The 17789-nt window shown below is 59.4% G+C and overlaps 1 protein-coding gene across 2 annotated transcripts; it reads right to left on the bottom strand.

Moving 5' to 3' along the window:
* Positions 1–324: 324 nt before the first annotated feature.
* LOC133351460 (E3 ubiquitin-protein ligase E3D-like) lies at positions 325–17745 on the bottom strand. Of its 2 annotated transcripts, none has more exons than XM_061566698.1 (11): positions 17636–17745; positions 16138–16342; positions 15308–15504; positions 14862–14958; positions 14278–14461; positions 13505–13772; positions 13140–13221; positions 12122–12230; positions 11514–11665; positions 8224–8362; positions 325–629 (listed from the first exon to the last, which is right to left on the bottom strand). In XM_061566698.1, exons 2-11 carry the CDS (start codon positions 16329–16331, stop codon positions 606–608), a joined length of 1446 nt encoding a protein of 481 aa, XP_061422682.1. In that variant the 5' UTR covers positions 16332–16342; positions 17636–17745; the 3' UTR covers positions 325–605. The 2 variants fall into 2 exon arrangements, with proteins under 2 accessions (XP_061422682.1, XP_061422675.1); XM_061566691.1 differs by having other exon boundaries at positions 17435–17741.
* Between the last annotated feature and the right edge of the window lie 44 nt (positions 17746–17789).

Genomic DNA, 17789 nt, shown 5'->3' with positions numbered 1-17789 from the left:
CTCCCCCCTCCGTTTTATTACAGATCGCGCTATTGGTGTTGCGTCGTCATCACGAGACGGAGAATCCATTCGGAGATCTCGCAGAGCAGCGCGACGCTTCGTGTTACCCGAGAGCGGCCCGGGGAAGCGGATGTCGCAGAGCCACCTCCGAGATGCCTTCTTCAAGTGATTTATGGTCCACACACAGCAGAGGGCAGCACTTTTACCCACCCAGCTCTGCCACGTGACAGCGAGGTTCATCAGGTGACAGCCAGACCGAGTCAATTGATGTCTCAACAGCTGGAATGTCGACAAAGTCAATGCAAAACCAAATTGAATGCGATGGTTTTTGTTGTTGTTGTTGTTGATGCAGCCATTTGTGGTGTGCCGGGCCGAGACCATCAACTCACTAAGCCCCAGCTCCCGGTTTGTTCGCGGATGACCGAAACCCGGACTCGAACCCAGGCTTGTCAATGGGGCCGGCTGGGCGACGCCGACTTCTGAGCCACCGTAGACTTGAATCGGTGGACGTCCTTGTCACCCAGCGCGCACTCGGGGGGGGGGGGGGGTCCCTCTTCAGAGAGAGCGATGACGCCGCTTGCATATGGGGGAGGGTCTCACGTCCATTAGGCCAGCCTCAAGTGCCCGACCTGTAAGGAGCAGGGGGAGATGAAAACAACAGGGGGGGGGGGGGTGGAGAGAGACACTCATGGGGTGGGAAAAATGCGGCTCAGCGGTGGTGCGTTCGCCGTCCATCACGGAGGCGCACGGCTCGGACTCCGGCACGCCGCCCCGGTGAACCAGCTGCAGGTACGCCGAGCTCCTCCGTTTGCACAGGTGAGGCGAGCGGCGAGCGCGTGTCGTACCTGGGCACGCGCGCCATTGGCACCGCGCGTACGTCAATGCGTGTGCGCGTCTGTGCGGATGTTACTTATCGCGGCAGAAGGCGTGCCGGTCAGCGCACTGCGCGACGAGCTCGGCTAAAGATTCCCGCTCACGGTCAACAGGAGTGACGATTATCTGGGCCCTCCCCTAGGTCGACTCGGCCTCAAGTCTGTACTTGGTGCGATGTGTGAACATCGCCACTAGGGAGACAAAGGCGACCGGGCGTGGTGCTGGCCACCCACCCCCTTCGTTTGCCGTACCCGCCTTCATAGGTGCTCGCTCAACGCACTTGTCCCAAAAGTCTGTTAAGGCTATACGGGGCGGTGGGGGATCTTTACCTTTGCATGTATGCATTGGGGAGCGGAGGTGCAGTGGTTTGAGCGCCCTGCGGTTTCGATTCCCGCTCACGGCTAGAAACATCGGTGGTGGACATCTAATCCTGTCTTGGGCATCCCCAAGGTCGACTCAGCCTTTAAAAAAAAACAACGAGTACCTGGTGCACGGTGTAAATGTCGGCACCACGGATAGACAAAGGTCGCACGGCCGGCCACACTGCTCCCCCCCCCCCCTTGTGTGCCCTTGCCGGCTTTAATAGGCACTCGCTAACAGTGCTTGCAAGGGGGCCTCTGTGTCACGTCCAAGGGTTTTAACTTTTAACGCCACAGCCAAACACGTGAACACACAGGATCGTGTCACTCTCATGCTGAACCGACACTTCCCCATGCCAAGCAGGTCATCATGGAGGGGGGGAGGGGGGGTGTGGTCGTTTGATCATACTTCACCACGGGTATATATAGGAATAGCAATTCACAGACACGCCACGCACGCGCATACGCACGACAAATCGATTTAGATCGCTCAATCGGGACACATTGTCGCACCGTCGCGTACCACCGCCACATCCTCCTCCTCCGGGCAGTGACGTTGCCAACATTTTCAAGACGGCACGACGGGAGGGGGGGGAGCAGCCGGAGTGCCAAAAATTAGGTTTGGTGGGGCGCGGACCCGCGGGATTGCGGGCAGGGAGTTCTGGGTAAAGGAGAGGTCGCGACCTCCATTAAGTGGCGTGTCAAGACCTGTGGCGGAGGGGTACCCGGTAAACGACTCGCAGCACAAACGCTCGCCCGCTCCTCCTCCTGCTGCTGCTTCTCCTTCTCCTGCTTCTCCTTCTCCTGCTGCTTCTCCTGCTGCTGCTGCTGCTCCGACTCCAGCATGAGCCGTAGGCAGTGCGGCGACCCACGCATTGTTTCGGGCTGCATGCGTCTCCTCGTGTAAACATTAAACATTGGGGGGTTTGTTTTTTGCTTTCATAGAAATCTTTGACGCCGAGAGAGACGGGGGGGGGCAGGTGTTGTCGTCGCTCATCCGTGTTGGTGCTCGTATTCTCCCCGGCGGCGGGCAGCGGCGACGATCCTGCGTTGCGCACCGTGAATGCGAGCGCTCACGAGCAAACTCCATCCGCCACGCAAGTGAACAGCATCATCAGCTCCGGGCGGCGATCGACGGTGGTGGTGGTGGTGGTGGTGGCTACGCTGACGCACGTGGCCGCTGCCTGCAATCCGGCGCAGCGAGGGCAGCAGCGCGGGGGGTTCGTGGATCGCCGCACACAGAAGTTGTGAAACTCCCTTCTCACCCGTGGGCATCAGGGAGGTGCACGTGCCCTAGCTCGCCCAAGAGAAGGCGGTACACACAGCGGGTTGTTGACTCAACCTGTTCAATCTGTATGAGATCGAGCGTTGCACCCTCGCACTCGTGGGGTTTTCTCCGGGCGCCCTGGTTTCCTCGCGCACGCAAGCACTAATCGGCCGACAACACCTTCGTATACAGAGAATCGCAGAGCTTGGGGGGCGACTGTTGGTGGCGGTGACTCCTCACCATCGTGTGGCCGTTGCTACTGCTCATACTGGACACCTGTGAACAAGACTCGCCCGTTTCGCCTGACCTACACTTGCCATGCACGACCAGTGGACTCTGGACTTTGAGCTATTTACATTTCCTCACTTGGTGCACGGCGCACCGAGACCCTCGGATGAATTGCGCCTCATAAATGTCAATTATGATTATTACAAGGGCTTCGTAGCTCATCGGATTCATCCTGCAGTCGAAATAAAGACTCTGATTCTGTGGTGCCTCTTGCTGGCGCCTCTCCCCCTCTGCGAGGAGGGAATCCTGCGCGGCGGCGGCGGCGACGGTGTCGCGTTACGAGTTGGAAGTAAAATATTGACCCTCTCTCCCGTCCCCACGGCGTGCGCACGCGTACGTCATCGGCTGTTCTTCCCGATCCCAAACGGAATCGCCGTGCGGGACGCCGTGCGGGACGCAGTTTGGCGCCGGCTATCGTAGGGCGGCGTCGGCGGTCGTGTCGACTATGGTTCTCCGCGGCGAGTCACAAGGTCTTCACAAACAGCGGCGCTGCTATGCCTTCTGCAAACAAAAAAACGAACGCCGAACTGCTCACGGGCTCCGGGACAGCGCACCCTGCGACGTGCCGACGTCTCGGAACGGGGGAAGTGCTCGCCCATCGGCGTCTTCCTTGTCATCGTCGTTGTTGCAAACTTCAAGCTTGCCGCGGAGTGTCCGAGCCGCCCCTCTGCCGTTCTACGCGTGCGCGGCAGAGCGCCGGGAGGCCGAAGGCTCGTTCAAGGCAGGCTTCCTGCGATCGCTAACGACTCGAGACATTAACCGCGCGGGGCCCGGGAGGGGGCTGCTCTGCGGTGCATCGTGGGAGGAGGTCGCCGAGTTTAAAGACGAGCGAGCTAAAAAGTTTAGAGTTTGTTGCCGAACAAACAGTTCGCCGATCGGCAGGTGTCCCAGGCGGGTGGAGTAAAGTGTGTGCACTCCCCCCCCCCCCTCCTCCCACCACCACCGCATCTTCCAAGACGCCCGAGCGTGCGTGGCCTCGAGTGTCGCCCCCCTCGCCCGCAGCAGCGACGCAGCGCTGGGTGTCCTCGGGGGTCTCTCCGGTTTTCCTCCCTCCTCCTCCCCCCACGCGGATCCAAAACTTTCCCGTTGCTCGCTGAATTCGCGGCAAAAAACATCCCCGAATAGTGGCGCAGCGCTCTTCCCCCCCACCCCCCGCTCCTGAAAGACTCGAGCAGGCCTTTCCCTGGTAGGCCCGACGCCCGCTATAGACTGGGCCGCCTCTCTTGAGCCTCCCCTCGGGCGGCTGCCCCTTTCGCCAGCGGTGGCGCGAAGCGGAGACATTGCGGGGGCTGCGCCTTAGTCCTCATTAAAACAAAACTATTCCCACCGGATTGGAAAAGCGAGGAGGAGGGGGGGGGGTTGGTTATTTTCCCGCATGCCCCCGCAATCTGTGCCGACAGCTTGCATGCGACGCACGCCGAATCGTCGTCACCGTCACCGCGTGGCGGGGTAAAGTGTGGGGTACTGCCACCTCTTCTTCCGGGACGCCCGGCCGATGTAATGATCATAACAATGATGCTTTCATTGAACATATGGCGTCATTCGTGCCGACAGCTACCCACAACGTTGCACATTAATTTTATAGATATATATATACGAGGATCAAATCCCATGGAAGTGGTTGGCTACGTTGCACGCGCGCACAACAAGCAAATGAAAAATGAGAGAACAAGCCAGAAATGACTCTCCTAAAAAGGGCGGGGAGAGAGGGGGGGGGCTCTCCAGAGCTTTCCCCGTTGGGAGACGCTCTTCTGCCAGCCGTGGAGCGAGTACGCAATTGCAGGCCTGCGCCTTTGCCTTCGCTATTCTCATTAGTGTCATTGTTGTCGTAATTACACCCCAAAGACTCGGAATGATCCTGCGGCGGGAGAACGGCGCCATCGATAACGCACTTTTCTCATGCACACGCTTCCCCGCTAATTTGTTTTGCTGTGCCGTGTGGCCCCGTCAAGATTCATTATCTCGAGCGTAATGGGACGGTTCGGTCACTGTAATCACGCTGGCGCTGTGGTTTTGTTGTATTTATGAGGTGGGGGGGGGGGGAGCGGGGAGGGGAGGTAATTGGCAGCGGGCGTGGGCACAACGCGTCTCTTGCTAGGAGGGCGCCACGGCCGTGTCTCGGCATTGACGATGAGATTGAGATGAAGAGACAGCGGCATGGTGGTGGTGGCGGCGGTGACGGTGACAACGGTGGTGGTGGCGGTGACAACGGTGGTGGCGGTGGTGGTGGCGGTGGTGGTGGCGATGGTGGTGGCGATGGTGGTGGCGGTGATAACGGTGGTGGCAGTGGTGGTGGCGGTGACGGTGACAACGATGGTGGCGGTGACAACGGTGGTGGCGGCAACGGTGGTGCCACCGGTGGTGACGGCGGTGGTGCCATCGGTGGTGGTGGTGGTGGTGACGGTGGTGGTGGCGGTGACAACGGTGGTGGCGGTGGTGGCGGTGGTGCCGGCGGTGGTAACGGCGGTGGTGGTGGCGGTGGTGGCGGTGGTGGTGGCAGCGGTGATGGTGGCGGTGGTGGCGATGGTGGTGCCATCGGCGGTGATGATGGTGACGGTGGCATGGGAAAGAGTGTTTCCCCCTCGCACTCGAGTGTTTCATCCCACTGCTCTGGCTTCCTCCCACATGCACAAACACTCGTTATTCAATGGCGAATACCACCTTAATATATAGAGGATAGCAGAGCTTGAGCTGACCAAAGCGCTGACCAGTGCGCCACGGCAGAGCGTCCCGGTGTGCCAAGACTGTGATCACTACCGAGAACACAGCCACGGAGCGTAGAATGCGCGCTCGATGTCACCGATGCACAAACACGGAGGAGGATGCTTCATCGTAATAGCAGCGACGACGCACCACTCTGCTACTCCTGACTCCGCAATCATCAAACCCCCTCGATGTAAAATCACAGCTGCTGCTGCTCTCGACATAAACATCAGCCACGTGAAAGAGAAGAAGGCAAATCTATAGATTCACACTGAAACCCACACACTTGCATAGAGACCCTGTTATATATAAAACATCTATAGATTCGCGTACAGAACCACGAACTCACATAGGGACCCACAGACTCCGACCAAGAGATCCCTATGAAGGAGGCATCATCATCAACCGCGATGATGCAACATTCCTCCACTCCCCGATGCAATCACCTGGGGCTCATCAACTGCCTCGTAATAAAATTATATCAGTTGCTCCACATTTTTTTTACTTTAACCAGGTAAGGCCCACTGAGCTATGCAGCTCTTTTTCAGTAACGACCTGGCCCACAAATGATAGCTCAACGAAGTGGCTTAGAACGTGGCAACGTATCGCAGCTAAAATACTCTGAACCCGTGTTTCTAAACGTGGAGAGAAAAATCGGAGGACCCGGAGAATAATCCACCTGACCACGGGGAGAGGGACACGCAAACTCCAAAATATACAGTCGGCATCAGGGTCAGGCTCGAACCCTCGACCTCCTGTATACCAGGCGAGGGAGTTAACATCTCGCCACCCGTGGCGCCCATCACCGTTGTTGAGAGTTGGCGATCGTCCGCCCGCCCGCCCGCCAGCCCGCCCGCGCGCCTCCTGATGCGAGCGGGGGCCGGGTTAACGGTACGTGGGCGTGGAGACCGGATGAGAGGCTCGCGGTGCGCACCGAGGCGTGGAGCGGAGAAACCCGCAGAGCCGGGGGCAACAGCGTGGCCACGGCGTGGCCTCGGCTCGTCGTTGCTAGAAGCCCTGTTGAGCCCCCCCCCACTCCCGTGTCCCAATTCCGCGATGCACGTGACGCACGCACGCGGTTGCGCGTGCGTGCGTCAACGGCGGAGGGTTCTCCCTCGGCGAGGAACGAAGCGGCCCCAGGGGGGCGTGATCTCACTTCCAAGGCGGTGCTGTTTCACGTGTCCCCCTTTGACAACCGTTCCCGCCTACCCAGCCGGTTACCCCACGCAGCTACCCAGGCCAGCTACCGAGATACCCAGTAACATACCCACCCACCTATCAACCCAGCCAGCAACCTGCCCACTCAGTCAACTACACAATGAGCCACCTAACCCATCCAGGAATGCTGCATCTAGCCACCCAGCCACCTACACACCCAATAATAACCAGTACCCGCCATTTGCCACAAAGTGACGGTGATGTCACCACAGTGCCTACACACCAACCCAGACACCCACCCAGACACCTACACACCCACCCAGACACCCACCCAGACACCTACCCAGACACCCACCCAGACACCTACACACCCACCCAGACACCCACCCAGACACCTACACATACAGACATCTACACACCAACCCAGACACCCACCCAGACACCCACCCAGCAACCGGCCCACTGAACCAAGCACCCACAGCCACTCACAGACCCAGCCAGCCACTCGCCCAGCCACCCATGGAGGTCGTGTGTGTGTGTGTGTGCGCGTGTGCTTTACACCAGTGTGTACGTGTTTGTGTATACCCGCACGTGCGCGCGCAAACGCACGCGCGCACACTACTTTGCGTGTGAGCGCACCCGTGTCTACGAGGGGAGCGGTGGCGCAGCAATGACCGCACGGCCCTTTGAAAAATCCCGGCAGCTCAACATGAGCGACGAGCGTTGTCCGCACACTGGTCCTGTGCTTCCCCTAGGTCGACTCGGACAAAAAACAAGTGCCTAGATCTGTCATCATCCCGGGCGATTGGACCCTAGGCTCTGTGTCGCCTGCACCCCCCCCCCCTCCCTGCGGAGCGGTAGAACCGAAGGGACGTGTGATTAATGTCTCAACATCGCTTCGCCTCCATCGAAAACAAGCGGCGCAAGAAATGAAATTGCGCACGCGCTCAGGGGGAGATCCCCGGCCCGCGTTAACAGAACGCAAGCGCTGTGAGCGAGCGCCGATGAAGGCCGGCACGGCACACGACGGGAGTGGTGCGTTCAGAACCACGCCCGGCCGCCTTTGCCTCCCCAAGTGGCGATGTTTACTGCACACCGCACCGGGTAACTCATTCGAGGCCGAGTGGACCTAGCGGAGGCCTGGGATCGATTCAGAAAATCCGTCAACGGCGTTGGCCGTGAGCGGGAATCGAATTCGGGGCCGCCGGGTAGCGCGGCGTGCGGACTGCTACACACGCATGCACACGAACGCTAAATTATTTTCGCATGAACGCAATGGGGGGGGGGGGGGGGGGTGTGGCGTGGAGAGCGGCTGCATTATCGGCGGAGGAGTTATCGCTTTCATTGCTTTGGCGGCCGTGGAGTTCGTAATTTTACTACTACTTTTATTATTATTTCGTTGTCATTCCCGCCGGATGGGAATTGGAGGAGGCATGGGAGCTAGAGCAGAGGAGACACGGGAAGGAGAGGAGACACGGGAAGGAGAGGAGACACGGGAGCTAGAGCAGAGGAGACACGGGAGCTGGAGGAGAGCGGAGGAGGAGGAGGAGGCGCGGGGAGAGCGATCATCCTCACCCGGAAGTTGTTGACGTCCCGGAGCGAGGGCGGAGCGAGCTGGGAGCTGGCGCTAAGCACAGCGGAGAGCTCGGCGCACGCACCGCTGGGCAGGCACAGGTCGTGGGCCTTCACGTCCCGTGCCCACAGCTCGTCCTCGCTGTGACACGCAGAAACACACGGACGGGCCACCAACAGAGACAAAGATAACCTCAGAAGACTGTTTTGGGGCAAGTGCTGTTAACGAGCAGCACCTGTGAAGGCCGGCACGACACACGACGGGGGTGGGTGGCCAGCACAACGCACCGGCCGACTTTGTCTCCCCGGTGTCGATGTTTACTCCACACCGCACCCGGTACTCATTTGAGGTTGAGTCAACCTAGGGGAGGCCTAGGACCGGTTCAGATGTTGGTGGCCGTGAGCGGGAATTGAACTCGGGTCGCCGGGTTCGTAGAGCAGCGCGCGAACCGCGACGCTAGCGGAGAGACACGGAGGGGGACGCAGGCAGGCACGTTGAGCAAGCTTGCACTGGGACGCCGATTCGATTCGCAGCCCTAACAGTGGAAGAGATGCAATGCAATGCTCGGGGTATAACACGCGCTTCTTTTTCCACTGGCACATCTGAGCCGAGCCGGCACGGGGCTTTCGGAGCACGGTTGTTTTTGTTCCACCGGGCCCTGTTTGCCGAACAGAGCCGGAACCAAACCGTGGTAAACTAAACGAAAACTAAACTTTTTATTTAACCAGGTAAGGCTCACTGAGCAGTGTAGCTCTTCTTTCAGAAGCGACTTGGCTATCGCAAATGGATAGCTCAACGAAGTTGCTTATCACGTGGAAATGTATAGCAGCGAAATACTCTAAAACACGTGTCAATTATGAATGTGGAGGGGAAAAAACGGAGGGCCCGGAGAAAAATCCACGCGACCATGGGGGGAGAGAGAGACATCTCCAAACATACAGTCATGTGTGCTCTCTCTCACTCTCTCCCCATTCTGCGTGGGTTTCTCTCCGGGTTCTCCGATTTCCTCCAACAGATTACAACACAGCAGCAAAGCAACCCACTATGGAACCGGTATCGGTCAAAGCACCCCAAATGGGGAAAGATCGCCTGCAAACTCCTCAATCGGAATCACGCAGCAGCAGCAGCAATATCGATCTCCTGCTGCGAATACCCGGCAGGACCCTCCTGAAAAAGAGTCTTGAGACTCAGCGAGGCTTTGCTTTCAGGGCAAGTAAGCGTAATGATAATAATAATGATGATGATACCATGTGTGCATGCGTAAATGTAGAGGCCATTTGCCAATCCACTACCGGATGAGGTTGTGTGACGACACTTCTTCACCACGCTGGGCACTGACGGTGGGTGAAGGTGGGGAGCATACATTTAGCAGCATAAGGAAACTATTTTCTGCGCTGCCCTCTGCTGACAAACGTACGTACACTACATACACACACACGGCCAGCTTATACACACACACAAACATCCCTCCACGGTGTGGCCTTAAACAGACTGTTGGGACAAGTGCTGTTCACGAGCACCTATGAAGGCCGGTAATGACACACGAGGAGGTGGGTGGCCAGCACCACGCCTGGCCGCCTTTGTCTCCCACGATATTTACGCATCACACGAGTAGCTCATTTGAGGCCGAGTCGATGTAGGGGAAGCCCAGAACCGGTTTAGATAATCGTCACCGGTGTTGGTGGTGGCCACGAGCGGGAACCACGCTCGGGTCTTTGCCGGGTTTGCAGCGCAGCGCGCTAACCGCGACACCACCGCTGCCCACACACAGAAAGACAAAGACCCCCCGTGTAGCCTTAACAGACTGTTGGGGCAAGTGCTGTTAGTGAGTACCGATGAAGGCTGGAACGGCACATGACGGGGTGGGTGGTCAGCACCACGCCCGGCCGCCTTTGTCTCCCCAGTGACGATGTTTATACTGACGCGCGCACGCACGCACACACGCGCACACGCCGACGCACGTCAGCTTTAACGGTCGCTCGGAGAACGTTGTTTACTCTGCCGTCCCTTCCGACGGGCGGAGACGATAACAAACGAGCGAGACGCTAAAGGTCAGAGCGGAGCGGTGGGACCGGAGCGCTCGCTCAATTCGCTCGCCGCTAAGCTGGCGAACGAGCGAGCGAGCAAAAAAACGAAAGTGCGCAGAAGAATAACCCGCGGCAGACGCCTCCAACGGCGCACAGCACGGCTCCCGCCGCTCGTGCGCACGGCGATTCGTCAACAAGGAACAGGCGGGAGGGGGTGAGGCACGGGGGGACTGGGAGCGCCGAGCTGTGGGTGGTGGTGGCGGTGGGGGGTGTGTTATTGTTATCATTTATTATTCTACTTGTTTAACCAGGAAAGTCTGGTTTGGAATACGAGCCTCGCCGAGTTTTTTTTTTTTAACTCCCGACTCCCAGGAGGGTCCGGCCCCAAAGTTTTCGCAGCCACGGGGCCGATGATTGCTCGTTGTGTATCGTCCCAATGTGCGGTGTAATTTTTTGAAGCTAATTAGGCAAATGTGGACCATCACACCGGCACTAGGCTTTGCGAACGACGGCGAGCAGGATCTTTTGACGTCCACTCCAGAGCGAAGCGGACCCGCGCGTTGCAGCCGTCTCATTACGGCTAATACGACGGTGGCGCCACCGCCGCAGCATTGACCAGGGCAGCCGCCGGGTTCGAACCGCGAAGCCTCTGCAGCGAGCGGCGAACGCGGCCGACCGCTGGGGGGGGGGGGGGGGGCCGCGTCACCGCCACCACCGAGGGTGAAGGCGTGGGCCAGGTCAGAGGTCGGGAGAGGAGGGGGAACAGGGTTGCTCTTTTAGAACACGGATTCTTAAAAATAAAACTTTTTATTTTACCAGGTAAGGCCCACACTGAGCTACGTCGCTCTTTTTCAGAAGCGACCTGGCCACAAACGATAGCCCAACGAAGTGGCTCGTAACGTGGAAATTTATAGCAGGAAAATACTCTAAAACGCTAAAACGCACGTCGACTCAAAACGTGGAGGAGAAAAACCGGAGGACCCGGAGAAAAATCCACACGACCACGAGGAGAGACAATCAAACCCCAAATATACAGCAGCAGGCGTCAGGATTGGGATCGAGCCTTCGACCTCCTGTATACCGGGCGAGGGAGTTAACATCTCAGCCACGCGCGGTGCACAACCTCTAAACCAGCCCCGGCGTGCCGAGCGCGAACTGTGCCGCCGCACGCGACCCAAACGGGGAGACGCGGTGGGTGGTCGCGGCTGAGGGCCTCCGTGGCCCAGGGCCTTGCCACCCACCGGCCCCAGGGCCCTGCCACCCACCGGCCTGCCGAAGTGGCCGAGGTGGCCGCGTCTCCTCCCGCGTGGCGGTAGAGCAGTTTGAGGACGCGGTGGCACTGCGGCGCCACGGACTCACCGCCGCCGCCACGGGGACTCTGCTGCAGCAGCAGCGTGTCGCTGTTGAGCACCCACAGCTGGGGGGAGGGAGGGGGGGGCAGAAGGGATGGGGAGCCAGCAACACGATGGTGACGACTCGCCGGATAATTTGCAGCGTGGTGATTTACAGCCAACGTGAGTTGAGCGTGGACAATTAGACCCAAGCCGGAACATAACATATAAAAAGATTGTTTAAAAATATTTTTATTTTTTTTAATGATAGAATATAGTATTGTCACCAGTATGACATACGTATACCAAGTTTGTAGTCGATACGACATTGGGAAGTGGGTAAAAATTGAGTTACAAGATTTTTTGAGGATACGACAACAACAGACAGAGTGAGTTAATTAAAAGCGTGTAATAAAAAAATGTCCCTCACAGCTCATCGGACATCTCCGGGGGAAAGGGGTTTAAAAAAAAAAAAATCAACGTCGCGATTCAGATTCCGAACCGGTCCTCCCTCCGGCGGCTTCACCCTTCGCCGGGCTCACCAGCAGTCTCGTGTCGCCCCGCGGGTCCTCGACGCGGAAGCGGTAGCTGCACAGCGTCGTGGAGATGAGCAGCAGCTGCTGGGACAGCAGCCGCTCCAGGAACCACGACCTGCGACCACGCCAAGACAAAGGTCGCCGCCACCCCGTGTAGCCTTTAGCACGTTGGGGCAAGTGCTGTTAGCGAGCACCTATGAAGGGGCCGGCGCTGGCTCTAGATGGTGGCGGTGTGGCTGGCATCACTCCGGCCACGTTCATCTCAACCGGTGCTGATGTTTACGGATTTGATGGAGGGTCAACCCAGGAGATGTTCGTCACTGGTGTTGGCCGTGAGCAGGTTAGCAGCGCAGTGCGCTAACCATTGCGCCACCGCTCCAGCCACACTCACACACGAAAAAAAGACAAATATCCCCCGTGTAGCCTTAACAGACTGTTTGGGGCAAGTGCTGTTAGCGAACACCTATGAAGGCCGGTACGGCACACGAGGGGGTGGCTGGCCAGCACCACGCCCGGCCGCCTTTGTCTCCCCAGTGGCGATGTCTACACACCGCACCAGGTACTCATTTGAGGCTGAGTCGACCTAGGGGAGGCTCAGAACCGGTTCAGATAATCGTCACTGGTATCGGCCGTGAGCGGAAATCGAACCCGGGTCGCCGAGTTCGTAGAGCAGCGCGCCAACCGCTACACCACCGCTCCCCACGCTCACCCACATGCACGCGCGCACACAACAACAACCGCCATTCGCCACTAAGTGGCGGTGACGTCACCATGACGCTTATGCCAGGCCATGTGCACCTTGAGGCCACGTGAAGTGTCGAACGCCCGCTGCCAGGTCACAGGGCAGACCCAGGTGCCACGGGTCGACTGACTGAGGTGACTGAGATTACTGGCCGATGCACCACCTGTGCCCCATACTGTGCCAACTTGCTGTGCTTTAGTCACCCGGCGCTCCGCTCGTTGTTGTGAGCGCGCACACACACACGCACGCGCGTTCTTGCGAGGGCTCGTAAGGAGCCGTCACCTCGGGTTGGCAGAGTGCGGAGGCGGCAGTGTCTCCTCAACTCCTCCAACGCACACCTCGGTGAGGAACAACTTGGCGCCTTCTGCGGTGCGACACAACCATCGGTGGGACGTCACCGTCGTCATCATCATCATCGAACCTCGCGAAAGCCCACGACCGGTTTCGAAACACGCGTTTAGAGCATTTGGCTGCTGTAAATTTCCACGTGACGATAAGCCACTTCGTTGCGCTGTCATTCGTGGTCAGGTCACTTCTGAAAAAGAATCATCAAGCAAAGTGGGCCTTACCTGGTACGTGTACATCAACACACACGTGTGGGTTTTCGTCTGAACAAGGGCCATTGCCCGAAACGTCGTATGTCTCACCTGCTCCCAGCGCCTCCCCGAGCACACGGCCGCACTGCTCGCACCGCAACTCGGCCTTGGCCTTGCCCAGCGGCGGGCGTGGCGGCGGCAGCGGCGACCTCCGACCCTCCGCGTGCCGCCCCTCTCCCTCGGCGGCGCCCACCGCGCCGGTTGCCCCGCGCTGGGGGTGGCGGCAGGGGTCGCCGCTCTCCAGCGGGGCCGCGGGACGGGCGCCGAGGTCGGAGTCCGGCGCCGCGACTTCCGAAGCGACGTCGCGGTGCCACCGAACCTGGCAGAGACGGCGGTGGGGAGGGGGGGTGAACTTGAAACGCCATCATCAGGCAGAAGAAGTGTGTGTGCAGCCTAGAAACAAAGAAGACGAATCATAAATCAGGGTGTGCGAGCGCGTGGTGAGCGAGCAAGTGAGTTAGCGAATGAGCGAGAGAGCGGGGAAGCGCGTGAGCGAGCAAGTTAGCAAGTGAGCAAACGGGCAAACGAGCAAGGTGAATTATTGAGTGATGGAGCGAGGGGGTGAACATGCAAGCGAGTGAGTAAGTGAGCGCACGAGCCAATGAGTGATTGAGCAAGCGATGGAGTGAGCGAGTGAATGAGTGAGCGGGTGAGCTCGTGAGCAAGTGAGCGAGCCAACGAGCGAGTGAATGGGCGAGGGATGGAGCGAGCGGGCAAGTCCGTGAGCGCGCGAGCCAACGAGCGAGTGAGCGAGCGAGCGATTGAATGAGCAATCGATCGAGCGAGCGAGCCAACAGGCGTGCCTGCAAGCGAGCGACTCGTACCGCCGTTCCCAGGCTGCCAGCGTGCAGCACGAGGTGCGTGTCGCCCACGAGGCAGTCGCCCGCACGGGGGCCCAGGGGGGTGCGTGCCAGCGAGTCCACGCGGGCACCCCCGCCGTGGCAACACCACTCGCTCACCATCGCCTGCCAGTGGCACGAGGGCAGCGGCAGCACCCGCCGGAACGGCCTGGTGCCGGCAAGGAGGGTGCACGGGCGGCGGAGGGTGAGACACAGGGGACGTTGAAGATCTCCTGACAGCGTTGGCAATCGTAGGCCATTGTGTACCGATGGCTTGGTCCGAACTTGACGAAATCGAAAGTTTACACAAATGAGGCTCATTCTGGTCTCTTAAATTTGCACCTGGTCAAACTAAATAAACTTAAACTATGTTAGGCTCTGAGTATCAGTGCGGGTCTATGTGAGTCTCTGGGTCTCAGTGCGGGTCTATGTGAGTCTCTGGGTCTCGGTGTGGGTCTATGTGAGTTTCTGGGTCTCAGTGTGGGTCTATGTGAGTCTCTGGATCTCTGTGCGGGTCTACGTGAGTCTCTGGGTCTCGGTGCGGATCGATGCGAGAGTTTAACCCTTACTCTCCAGGTCGCAGCAGTGAAGCTCCACACGCTTGGCATGAGAAGTGCGGAGTGGTCTGCTCGCGGATCTGCTGCACCACGGGTCGGGCATTCGAGCCTGGACACGGACAAAGACGTAGTCCTGTTTAACACGTCGGCATAGTCCTGTCATCACCATCATCATCGCCGTCATCACCATCATCACTCTCAGTTATTACGTGTGGCCGGGTAGCAGCGCAGTGGTAACAATTGTGCCTCGCCGCAAGAAGGTTCGATTGCCAACTCGGCCATGGAGTTTGCATGTGCCCCCCTGTTCCGCACGGGTCATATCGTGTCCAGAAGGGACAGCTGATATTAGTCCCCAACTTTGCCACGCCGCCTTCACCTCGTCGCAAGCCAGAGAGATGCGTGCGGCACCTCGTCACGCGACCCACCAACCCCCCCCCCCCCCCCGCGCCGCGACGGACCTGCGGCAAAGAGGCTCTGCGGCGCGTGGAGCCGCAGGCTCACGTGGGTCCCGTCTTCGGGGACCGGGCGGACGCTGCCGGTGGCCCCGGGGTCGGCGGTAACGCCCGGCGGGAGGGCGACGAGGAGGTCGCGGGCGCCGGCGCGCACGGTCACGCGGGAGGCCTCGACCAGCACGGGGCCCTCGGTGCGCACGTCCCTGCACGCGGAGGAGACACGGCGACTGGGTGGTGACGACAACGCCGAGACGCGCCGCGTGTGTGTGCATCTATGTGTGTGTGTCTGTGTGTGTGTTGCGTCTGCGTGTGTGTTGCGTCTATGTGTGTGTGTCTATGTGTGTGTGTGTGTCTATGTGTGTGTTGCGTCTGTGTGTGTGTGTGCAGCTATGTGTGTGTGTGTCTGTGTGTGTGTGTCTATGTGTGTGTGTGCGTCTATATGTGTGTGTGTGCGTCTATATGTGTGTGTGTGCGTCTATGTGTGTGTGCGGCTATGTGTGTGTGTGCGGCTATGTGTGTGTGTGCGTCTATATGTGTGTGTGTGCGTCTATGTGTGTGTGTGCGGCTATGTGTGTGTGTGCGGCTATGTGTGTGTGTGTGCGTCGATGAAGCATATTTTATATATTTTGGGGGGGGGGGGGCAGAGCTTTGTGACGTCATATTTGAGGGGGGGGGTCTGACTTTTTGTGACGCCGTGTGACGCGGGGGGGGGGGGTCAAAAATCAACCAAAATCGCGTGACGTCATTTACGTACGGCCCCATAGTTACTTAAATCGGAGCCGGCCTTGGCAAGGCCCTCCCGCCAAGGCCGCATTGAGACTCCCGGAGCCGCGTACCTCAGCACCAAGTGGGCGGTTCGACTCCCGCTGCGGATCTCGCAGTAGAACCCGGGCAGCCCGTCCTCCTCCTCCACCTCGTCCACCTCCTCCTCGTCCACCACCTCCTCCTCCTCGTCGACCGCGCGGGTCTCGAGGCGAGACGCGGGGGGGGCTCCCAGTGGAGCCCGCTGCTGCGTGGCCGCTTCCCCCATTCGGCCGGCGCCTGACACGGCGGTGAGGGGGGGTGGGGTGAGGGGGGGTGGTTAGGGGGGGGTGGTTGGGGGGGGTGGTTGGGGGGGGGGTGGCTAGGGGGGGGGTTAGGGGGGGGTGGTTAGGGGGGGTGGTTAGGGGGGGGGGTGGTTAGGGGGGGGTGGTTAGGGGGGGGGGGGGGGGTGGTTAGGGGGGGGTGGTTGGGGGGGGTTAGGGTGGTTAGAGTGGTTGGGGGGGGGTGGTTAGGGGGGGGTGAGGGGGATGGAGAGACACCCCCATACGCGAGACGCACGTGCAGAGAAGCACCAGGCGAGATGCACGTGCAGAGAAGCACCAGGCGAGACGCACGTGCAGAGAAGCACCAGGCGAGACGCACGTGCAGAGAAGCACCAGGCGAGACGCACGTGCAGAGAAGCACCAGGCGAGTCGCACGTGCAGAGAAGCACCAGGCGAGACGCACGTGCAGAGAAGCACCAGGCGAGACGCGTGCAGAGAAGCACCAGGCGAGACGCACGTGCAGAGAAGCACCAGGCGAGACGCACGTGCAGAGAAGCACCAGCGAGAGCACGTGCAGAGAAGCACCAGGCGAGACGCACGTGCAGAGAAGCACCAGGCGAGACGCACGTGGAGAGAAGCACCAGGCGAGACGCACGTGAGAGAAGCACCAGGCGAGTCGCACGTGCAGAGAAGCACCAGGCGAGACGCACGTGCAGAGAAGCACCAGGCGAGACGCACGTGGAGAGAAGCACCAGGCGAGACGCACGTGCAGAGAAGCACCAGGCGAGACGCACGTGCAGAGAAGCACCAGGCGAGACGCACGTGGAGAGAAGCACCAGGCGAGACGCACGTGCAGAGAAGCACCAGGCGAGACGCACGTGCAGAGAAGCACCAGGCGAGACGCACGTGGAGAGAAGCACCAGGCGAGACGCACGTGGAGAGAAGCACCAGGCGAGACGCACGTGCAGAGAAGCACCAGGCGAGACGCACGTGCAGAGAAGCACCAACGCGTCTTGAGAAGCACGTGCAGAGAAGCACCAGACGAGACGCACGTGGAGAGAAGCACCAAGCGAGACGCACGTGGAGAGAAGCACCAAGCGAGACGCACGTGGAGAGAAGCACCAGGCGAAACCCACGTGCTTCCGCTCCGGTGGGTGGGGGAAAGTCGGTACGGCAGTTCTCAACGAGTCGCAAAGCGATTTTGGTTCCGAATTTTTTTTCTAAAACGTATCTTTGCGAACACGCGCGCATGTAACGCGCGATTCGTTCGTACGAATGTTGTTGTTGTTGTTGTTTTCTTCTTACTAACTTATCGTCGTGGTTTTTTGTTGTTGTTCTTCACGTCTGATGGAAGTGTTTTCATGGAAGTATCGTCGGCGGCGGCGGTGGCCGGCGACGGTAAATTGTTTCCGCGGTGTCCGGGTCACGTTTTTTGGTTCCGGCCGCCGTGTTAGGCGCCGGCC

The sequence above is a fragment of the Lethenteron reissneri genome, chromosome 5, assembly GCF_015708825.2.
Source record: "Lethenteron reissneri isolate LAM-NWPU_2019-01 chromosome 5, ASM1570882v1, whole genome shotgun sequence".
Lineage (NCBI taxonomy): Eukaryota > Metazoa > Chordata > Hyperoartia > Petromyzontiformes > Petromyzontidae > Lethenteron > Lethenteron reissneri.
Note: the sequence above shows the minus strand (reverse complement) of the source record. Positions and strands in the feature narration are given on the sequence as shown.

Bases quoted from the DNA above. Each gene is read 5' to 3' on its own strand.
- LOC133351460 (XM_061566698.1), bottom strand. From the start codon at position 16,331: ATGGGGGAAGCGGCCACGCAGCAGCGGGCTCCACTGGGAGCCCCCCCC. The intron at 14,462-14,861 runs GTAAGGGTTAAA...TGCCGGCACCAG, and splicing joins TCACTGCTGCGACCTGGAGA to GCCGTTCCGGCGGGTGCTGC. The intron at 12,231-13,139 runs GTGACGGCTCCT...GCGTGGTCGCAG, and splicing joins CCGCACTCTGCCAACCCGAG to GTCGTGGTTCCTGGAGCGGC.